The 10,395-nt window shown below is 37.4% G+C and overlaps 1 protein-coding gene across 1 annotated transcript; it reads right to left on the minus strand.

The window, feature by feature from the left end:
- Positions 1 to 1,308: 1,308 nt before the first annotated feature.
- fj (four-jointed) lies at positions 1,309 to 4,079 on the minus strand. The gene has a single exon (XM_067777898.1). It carries the CDS (start codon positions 3,454 to 3,456, stop codon positions 1,483 to 1,485), a length of 1,974 nt encoding a protein of 657 aa, XP_067633999.1. The 5' UTR covers positions 3,457 to 4,079; the 3' UTR covers positions 1,309 to 1,482.
- Between the last annotated feature and the right edge of the window lie 6,316 nt (positions 4,080 to 10,395).

Raw genomic sequence — 10,395 nt, forward strand, 5'->3', positions numbered from 1 at the left:
TGGTAATGGATCGCAAACTCGAACAGTATAAAGGAACTTCATATATTATAATATTAAGATAACTTAGCTATTAGATAGGAAAGATATCAAACACAGACATCTGAACTACTTCGTGAACTACGCTAAACTCGATTAATTTATAATTCTGCTCGAAGCCTATTGACATTTTACAGAAAGTGCGAAACAAAAACAAGCAAGAAAATATAATGAGGGGCATTGTTAAGAAAAAATTAGATCATTAATATTAGAAGAAGTTACACTATACTCAAATATATGCACTCGTCGTTCAGCTTAAGTTTTAAAGCAATATCAATGAATATGAATTGAAAATCTACTCGTACAAATGAGCTCTTTTATAGCAGTTCTGAAATTTTAATTGACTTACAACGGCGGTCCCAGGTCACAGCGTTGTACCCGGGAACTGTGCTGCCGATGAACTAGCGAGGATGGCTACTGAACAGACAGAGTTAAGCCAGCTGAAGGACATTGCTCCCCTCTTGTTGCGTGCAAATACTGGCTAACATCATTTTTCACCAAGAAAGCAAATTCCAGATGGACGCTGAAACCCAAACCAATCTGTCCTCGCATAAGTGGGAATCCGAACTAGGTTCTTCATTAAACTCAACCGTCTCTCCCTAGGTCCACTAATCGGGATACTAACGGGCCACTGCTTGATGGGAATACACGGCAAATGCATAGGAATTCCAACTAACGATTTTTGTTGGGATGAAGGGGAGATAGAAAGCGTCGAGGACTTCCTCTGTATATGCCCTGCTCTAGTCAGTATACGTATGGAATGTCTGAATAAGTATTTCATCGACTGCTTAGCAGAGCTTGCCTCTGTGGAAATCGAAAATATTCTACGTTACATCAGAAGGAAAAACTGCTTCAAATTCTTACACATCTAAAGGAGGAAGGGCTATCGCAAGGGCCAGCCGGCCTAAGTATGTCCCTCACATTGCCTGGGGGCAGCCACTTTAACCTAACCTAACCGACAACGGCGGACAAAATAAATTACGAGTGAATTCGGAATGTGCCCTGCGCGCTGAGAAATCCACGAACTAAATAGTGAATCACTGGATCTTCAATCAGGTATAGTATAATTTTTAATTAAAAACGGAGGGGGATTAAAATAGTGACAATTAAAATTAGTTCATACCTTATATTTAGTGTTACACACTCACACAATTACAGATATTTAATATGGATTTTAACTGCTTATCAGTCTTTAACATAAGTTTTTTTTTTTTTTAATATATGACGATTATATGTACAAAACTTATAGTTATGACTTTACAGTGACTTTTTCAAAGCGCTTAAATTTTCCAAGCAACCACATAAAAATTTATATAAAATCTATTTACATAAATAACTCCTAAAACATACATAATAAATTTTTAATACCTTTTTACATATATTAAGCACCTTACTATTTAAGTTTTTGTATAAGTCTTTTCTCCTAATTCATCAACACACAAATCACTATCTAGCATTCATCAGCTGTTTACAGTTATCCACTTGCCCCAGCACCCGATCAATACGATCGATAAGTATTTTAATTGATTTATCGGGTAGCGTCGGTAATACATCGCGCACCTCTTCGCTTGTTGTTTGTTCGAATAATTCACGTAGTTTACGTCCCGCACCAGCTTCACGTAGTTGACGCAGTGCGCGTATTGTGGGTTCACGAAAAACGCACAAATTATTTAGCAATAAACCATGGTAGGCCTCATATTTCTTAAGCAATCGATAACCATGCAACAAACCGGATTCGTTATCGAGAAATATCAGCAACTGAGAGCTAGATTGACATGCTAAATTATGCGCTGGCGCAGCCATAATTTCCGCATTCCACTGATAGTTGTAGAGATTGTTGACAACACGATCGAGATTCGCGATCAAATAATCGAAAACAATCAAATCCGACCATTGCGCAAGTTCGACCAGGCGCTCAAGCGCGAGCGAATTGGGTGTTATTGTTATATTAGTTTTCGAGTCTAGCGCATTTCGTAATTGTTTCACACTATATGATGGGTTTGTCTGCTTGCTATTTACGTCACTTTCTTGCGGCGCCATCAACGACGTTGTAATATTCCATACGTCATATTTATTTAAATGACGATCGAGCGGTTGAAATGGTTGTGGTATACCAGCAGGCTCTAAATTTGGTAACCAACGCGTTAACACTACAGGGCGCATTTGCTTCCATTGCGCTTGCGTTATATCTCGCACTACATTCGACCATTTTTCAGATTCTACATTTACTGTGAGTACAGCGCTGGGCGCTAGATTGCTCATGTTAAGTAGACGTCCTAGGTAGAAAGAGAAAAGTTCACCTTGTATCTGATCGGTGTTTTGACGATAGCGCGCACAAGCGCGTGTGCCATCACTAAAGATTAGTAGACGATTTTGCATACGCCCACATCCCTGCTCAAGACGTTGCACAGCTGTTTGTGATGCAACGTAAGCATTCCAATCGCGTGTGTCTTGCGCGCTGAAACCTTGTGGCAGCGCGCGTTCTACCAAATCACCCCAATAGATATGCGCGCGTATGATGCTGGGTGTTGGCGCTTCCGCCGTTGAGCTCAATTTTTGCACGTTGGGGCGTTGTAACACTTTTTGACCGTGCAACAATTTAGGTACGCGTTTCTCTGCGGTTTGTTGAAGAACTTCTTGCTCGTTTTGTCGCATTTGTTGATAGTCGCGTTTATTGACGGATTTATGCAGCGCGTAGCCAGCAAATTTTTCCGCGCTTGTTGGCGCGCTATCACTCAATATATCAGCGGTCTCAATTTTTACTTGGCGTTCATTGATAAAAGCTACTGTAAAAGGACTGAGTGGTGCTGCGTTAAGCTCAGCGCTAGTAGCAGTTGCTGCTGTACGATTTATGCGCGTTCGTTGCGCTACCTCAAAATGTTGTCTTAAATCTGCTAAACTTTTTAAAAGCGCATTGTTATTTGTATTATGCGTGACGCTAATCATAGGCGGTACGGTTTGGGGAGTGCTGGAGATGTTTATGTTGAATACATTACTCAAATCCAGTAGCGGTACAAACACACCCAACACTAAACCAAACATGAATGCGGCTATAATACAAAAGAGGCAAGTCTGACGCTGCAAACAACGCCGGCGTGTAAGCGGCAGCAAAGAAAATGATATCGCTGATGATGACTCGCTATTTGCATAGCGATATGGGGGCATGATGCTTAGGCTGTGGTGATGTTGCAATGTTGAATCTTCTGTTTTATGTAGTTGTGAGGTTGATACAGTGTTGTTGTTGTTGTTATTTCTTTCTTGTGAATTCTGCGCGTTTATTGCGTTAGCATGCTGGCAAGCTCGTGAGTTAGCTGCGGCGCTATTTATTGTGTCAATTTGAAGGTTATCTTTCATTTTTAATTTTAAAATTTTTTTTGGAAGTCTTGAAGTTGTTGGGAAGCTTTTAGCTACAGCTTTCATCAAAGTTTGAAAAACATTTGTATAAAGGCTGTATTGAATTCGAAATTGTATGAAAATGCGCTTTCAACAAAACCTTAACGTCTCTTGTATGGAATAAATTTGTATGCTTTTTCGTTTATTTTCAATTGCTTAAACGCCTTTAGCTGCAGCTTTCATTAAAGTTTTGCACGTCACTTTTATGGAAGCATTGAGTTTGCGTTTTTTGTAGTATGTCTTTTAAATTTGTGGCGCTCTATAAGCTCCAGAAAACTTCACATGTCACTTGTATCAAAGCTATGAATTTGTATTTTTTTGTTGACTTTGCGTATTTTAAACTGCTGCTTTAATGAAAGTTTCACACGTCACTTGTACGAAAGTTTAGTTTGTTGACTTTGTATTTGTTCGGGCGTTCTAGATGCAATTTCAACTTGGATGCAATGCAGAATTCATCTCAGCTTTAACATCACTTGTTTGAAAGCTTTTATTTTTACTTTGTTTGTTGACTTTGTTGGCTTGCACGCTTTAAGCTACAATTTTCACCAGAGCTTGAGCGTCATTTGTTTGCAAGCACTAAATTTTTGTTTTTCTTTGTTTACGTTGTTCATGAAAATTTGACACGTAACTTATATGAAAGCTTCTATATTCAAATGTTTGCTGGTTGTGTTTAAAATTGTTTGAGAGCTTTTATAACGTCACTTGTATGAAAGCTTTACAGCTGTGTATTTTTTTAGTTTAATTTATTCGCTTTCATCACAAAAGTTTAGATTCTGAGCTTAAATTAGCACATTCACTTTAAAACGTATGATGGGTTCTTTTTATTTATATAAATGAAAGCTTCTTTATTTACATCAAATAAAATAAATTTAAGCTTACATGAATTTCATCAAACCCTTTTATAGTTTTTTTGAAACGCTTTCAGGCTCAGCAAGCTTTGAAACTTAGGCTCACAAATATCTTTTATGTTTTGGTTTTAAGAAATATTTGAATAAAAAGTACTTATAAACCACTAAGTAATTCATCTGTCAAAATCATAAATTTGTGTTTTTCTGACTACAGCGCTTTTCATTATTTACTATTTATTATATATCGACTATTCATAAGCCGTCGGCAAGTGTATTAGTCTCGAAAAAATTTTACTTTAAGTACTTTTGCAATAAAAATTTATAAGAATAGTTTTGTTGTCATATTGAAACGAACTGCACGATATTTTACACGGCGTTTCCTTATTCGGCCGCGTTGCATTTTTTATAGAGATTTTTTTTAAGCATTCGTTATACACTTCATTTAAATTTTTAACTTTTTTTCTTACTTCTTATCTGATTTTCTTTTTTCTAGTGTAAAAATGTGTAAGTAAAAATTGCATTCAATCACAATGTCACTGCAGTGCATGATTTTTGCTAAAATATCTTTATGCAAAATTTTTTTTCCAGTCACCAGCTAAAAATTGTGTATCCGTTTACTATACCGTACGCAACGAAATTCAACTGCAGACTGACTTGAAATCGCTCGCAACACTACATTAAAGCATTGGGCGCCATCACTCTTTACTCACGGCTAACACGAGAGTTAACTCTGTGCGAGCTCTTAAGCGCTCATTGTCATTTGTCGGCTGACTCACAAATACCAATATGCAACACCTGAACACAGTCGCAAACACCTGAAGACTGGAGGATATTGCGCGCTGCAAACATGGTGGCCACCTCGGTTGCTTTGTGACCTAAATTGATGCCCTTTATATGGCTTTACATAATTCGAAGTGACTTAGTCAATATGAGGGTAAAACACAATTGCAGTAAGCTAAGCGGCGTGTAATAATAAATTGAAGCAACTAAGTTGTGGGAGATGAAGGCCAAAAGTTTTGACATCCTCATGAGGCAGGATGCTACAACAACAAAAATAGGCACGAAAAGCGACTTAGTCATAGGCTTTGACGGAGGAATGCCTAATGACAGAGTTTAAATGGTGTCAGCGGGAAGATCCAGACTTAACTCGAGTGGAGGAGTTATTGAAAGTAAAACAACTATCAAATAGGAACAAAATAAGCAGAGCGAGGCGTAACGCAAAAGCATAATGAAAATTATTGTTCATAACTATTTATTTTCATCAAATATGGTAAAGCGAAGTTGGTCAACATTATCGAATCATCCTAGTTTTTCCTCTAGTAAGAGTTGCAGATAGTATCAAAGAGCCAGTTTAGGTTAATGCAGGTTGATTGGTAGCCACTACGGCAGGGAAAGCTTCTTTGGACAACATTTAAGTCCATTATGATACAATGACGTAAACAATAGCTATATAGAGAGCTACAGCGTGGCAGCGATTTAGTTTCGAATTAGACCGATCTCTACCTGTGATAAGTCCCTCAGAGATATTAGTGAGCCGACACCGAACTACTTTTGCTTAGTTCAACTAGATTCTACCTTGAAATCCTCCACTCAGCTGCAGCAAGGCTAGTTTTTCAGTATATTGAGATGTACCGCATGAACTTCCGTTGAACACTGACCCGTTGAAAGCCCACTCATTGATAAATGAGCTTTGGTAAACCTAATCTAGCAGTCCAATTGCTATCCACCTTCGACCAAAAGAACTTTACTACCCTACAAGTAGCAGTTCAGCCCAGCGTTTGCGTAGCTTAATCAAAAGCCATCTATAGAGATGATCAGAAGTACCATGTAATCTCTACAACTACCTATATTCGGTTCAGTTGTACCCATGCAGCAGTGATGAGGCAACTTTAACTTGCGACTTACTTCGAGCTCCTGACAAAATACCACTTCTCCAACTTTCCCGTCAATCTTCGGCTCATCCGTGAGCCAGTAAAAAAAATAAATGTAAGGCGCGATAACCTCCGAAGAGATCTAAGGCCGAGCTTCTCTCCAATTTGCGTCGTGCTCCTCTTGAGTTTCCCTACAAATTGGCCGGACGGGACCTACATGTTTTATGTCGACTCCGAACGGCATCTGCAAGGCAGATGAGTTTTCACTGAGAGCTTTTCATGGCAGAAATACACCCGGAGCACTTGCCATACACTGCCGAGGGGCGACCCCGCTTAGAAAAATTTTCTTCTAATTGAAAAACCTTATTTCTAAAATTTTGATGTTGCTTTGCCCAGGGTGTAAACCCAGGGCATACGGAGTGGTAGGCGGAGCACGCTACCATCACACCACGATGGCCGCCGAGAGAAATGAAAAAATTACAAAAGGAACTATTATTTCCCTGGTAAAATATAAAGCTCGAAAAATTACTATTATTTTCCCAGCGGAATAAAAACACAAGAAATAACTCCCAACATACGGGCGAAGTAGAAACTTTAAGATTTACTTTTTTTCGAAGTAACAAACTCCAAAACTACTTCCAATTTTCCAAGAACCGCAAAAGGTGGTTGCGAAAAAATAAATAAATGTTATTTCCGGGGCGAAATATAAAACTCAAAAAAAAAAAAAAATACAGTTTCTTCCGAGAGAGATATAATGTCCAAGAATCATATATATTATTTCTAATTGCTGTTTTTATGTACGTGTCCCTTTTTCGCTCTTATTTAGAATTCAAATCTATAAATAAAGTTTTGGTTTTAAAGATGGAAATTCGGGCTATTAGCGAGCTTTGGGAAATTTTGGTCGTATTGCTTTTCTTTAGCTATACATATTTTATTAAAATAATTTGTTAAAAATAAACGATTGTGAGAACACAAAGAAATCTATTTGTACTATGGCACTATTGTGAATAGTTGAACTGCATTACCGGCAGTTGCTCTCATACGCCAGATCGCAGCGCAATATGTTTTTTTGATTGATAGAACAGCTGATTTCTGTTGATATTTGATAAGAGACTTTTATATTGGTTGCGCAAGATGTGCACGGGTCCGTCTCGTAACACTTATTTCCGAGCGAAATAAAAATCTTGAGACAGGGCACCCACTTTCTGAGCAAAAAAATGGAATAACAGTTGCTATTTTGCGAGTGATTTAAACTCAAGTAAACCGTATAAATCTTACTATTCTTGTTTTTATCCATTTCCACAACAAATTCTGGTGTGTTAAAGTATATTGCGGATGGCAACCCTGTTTGCAGCAATCAATCGACTACGGGCCACACCGGCCGAATCGTGGGGACATTTGCTTAAATATTTGTTGTTTGTTAATGCAGGCAAGCATGCGCATGTAGTAGGGTACGTTTTTTTGTTGGAACAGCATATGCAACGTGCGCCAATATTTAGACACACGCACGCGCACATACAATGGGAGAGTCAAACAATTAGATATACAAACATAAATGTATGTATGTGCGTATGATGCTGGTGAGCAGCAGCCTGCCTTCATCGATCTTTGAATGCGATAGTCATTGCCTCAATTAAGAATGTGTGAAAAAGAGTATAAACGTCCGTAAATATTAAATAATTGCTCTTGTTTTCTGTCCATAGCACATACATATGTAGACATTTTCATACTTAAAATATATTTAAACGCTGTGAATTTGATCGTTTTATAGCTATATATGTATGTATGTAGATAAATATGAATGCATATATGTACATACCTACCAGGTAATGTATATTCAAAGTTCTTAAACTTAATTAAGCTGTCGCATGAAATATTTAAAAATTCGTACTTAAATTTTTATACAGCGTTTACATGTGCGGTTTATTGCAAATGTCGCATCCGAAATAAAAAATTACGTATAAATTGTGCATGTGGTTCTGGACAAGTTTTGAATGCAAGTTTGTATCTTAAGTCTTTTGTAATCAAGTGGATGAATCAGAATTTCGAAAACCCAATTTCAAGATTTGACAATTTAAATATTTTTGTTCATTAAAGGTATTTATAAACAGCTGTTGATTATAAAAACAAATTGCTACTTTTTAATTTTGCGAAAGGAAACATCGATCCCTTCTTAATCGTCGCATGAAATATTTCGTTCTTTTTGTTTCAAAATTAAATAACAATAGATCTGCTCGACAGATTTTTAAATTCAAACATGAAAATCATAGGCATCATAAAAATGTTGGTGGTACGAGAACTTTGCCAAAAATAGTTACTCTTGTTAGATTTTTATTGAAAAGAAAAGCAGAATGCATTAAATTTTATTCTCTAAAATAAGAAAAATGAGTCACCAGGAACTTTATTTGATTACTGTAGACCGAAAATACTTTTAGAAATAAAACAGATTTTTCCAGCTATTTATGGACTCCAGCTTGTGAAAATCTGTCCTAAAAAAATGTTTAAAAGTGCGTTTGAATGAATTTGAAAGTAAATAGTCATGGTTCAACTATATGGTTGGCTCATCTGTACAATAACAAAATATGTCTGTTCTAATTGTCAAAATCTGTGTTTTGGTGTTGGTGAGAATGGTATGGAATGGAAACATAAAACTTATCAGTTATTGTATGTGTTAGAAAAAGTTGCCAATGTGTTGGTTTCATTTTGAGTTTCCCATCTCCTTTTGACAATCCCATCGACCATGCAATGAAATAAATAAAATCAGCTGATGAGATGAGCCAAACCATATAATTGAGCCATGTAAATAATGTTTTTAGGTTCAAGGAGTATTTTTTGGTATGAAATTCAATTGGGTTTTTGTACCGTGACAAGAAGTCTAGAAAAGCAGAAAAGCTCCTGATCGTGTTTCAAAAAGTATAGACCAATTTTCCCTCAAGAATCTTTTGGTGATGGGTAAAATTTGAGAAAGCCACTTATTAAAACCCATGCTGGCGCATCACATTAGCTGTGCTTGATCACTATGAACTGCTCCTACAAGTGATACAAATGCATAATGCAACTTCATTCAGAGCGGGCTGAGCGCTAGCTTAAGGGTTCTCCACATGAGCCACACGGTACTGAATGTAATCCCATTAAGTATTGGACAACCTATTTTTTTACACCACCTAGGGCATGCACCTGAAATGTTCGATATTTTGATAAGGATTTGACATTTAAGACATGCTCTCACTGAGAACAAGGTGTCAGGCTCGAGTTGGGAAATCCTTAACAATTTTTTTAGATTGCCGCTTTCAACATCTAACTTTCCTGATATTTTTCGCTCTCGGAGCTTTTAGCCACGTAGAAGTGGACGCAAGTATTGGCTGTGATGAGATAGTGATCAATCCGTACATAAATAGAAATTCTAGTGGCGCCGCAAATACCATTAATGTATCATGGCGGGGCGCTAGACATTTCCTCTAGAGAGGTTTTTTATTGGCATTCACGTTAAAGCCAAGCCATAACTTCATTGAAAGGTCAGTTAGAAAACGATGGGAGTTCCTTGGTGTTTCCAATGAAATATATATATGGTGCACCGAAACAGCCACAGGCGCGATTTGTTTGACGTTGAAACGTTCAAACAGTAAAGTGTCAATTTAAGAAGAATCAGAGCAGGTACTGTACGAGAAACCATTCAATGGTATTAAATATGTGTCTCTGAAGGAAACGTTTAAATAAATAAATATAACGTGCGATAACCTCTATAGAGATTTCAGGCCGACATCCTCGTCCAATTTGCATCGTGCTCCTTTTTTTAATGTTTGCCTACAAATTAGCGCGACGGGGCCTACATGTTTTACGGCGTCTCTGAATGTCATCGGCAAGATAGATCAGTTTTCAATGAGAAGCTTTTCAAGGCAGAAATATACTCAGAAATACAATAGTCCCGCTTAGAAAATCTGTTTTTATGTTTTTTCTGGGCGGCTTGTAATACGAAAACCCGGGAATGACGGTATTCGTTTCAAGACCCAACATTTATATATGTAAACCAAGCATTGACTTAGGCCCATTGAGCAGAAAGAAATGGTTGGTGAAAAAATATATAGTGACAGGGGTATTACAGCAACGCTGATTTAACAAATCACAGCTTACAAATTTAACCGATGGCAAAAAAAATGTTTCTTATTCGAACTTTATTTTAAACAGCTCTCTCTGGCTTACCCTGGATGCGTTAAGACAAACATGAAATACTTCCAGGCCTATGATCT

This window comes from Eurosta solidaginis, chromosome 3, assembly GCF_040869045.1.
Source record: "Eurosta solidaginis isolate ZX-2024a chromosome 3, ASM4086904v1, whole genome shotgun sequence".
Classification (NCBI taxonomy): domain Eukaryota; kingdom Metazoa; phylum Arthropoda; class Insecta; order Diptera; family Tephritidae; genus Eurosta; species Eurosta solidaginis.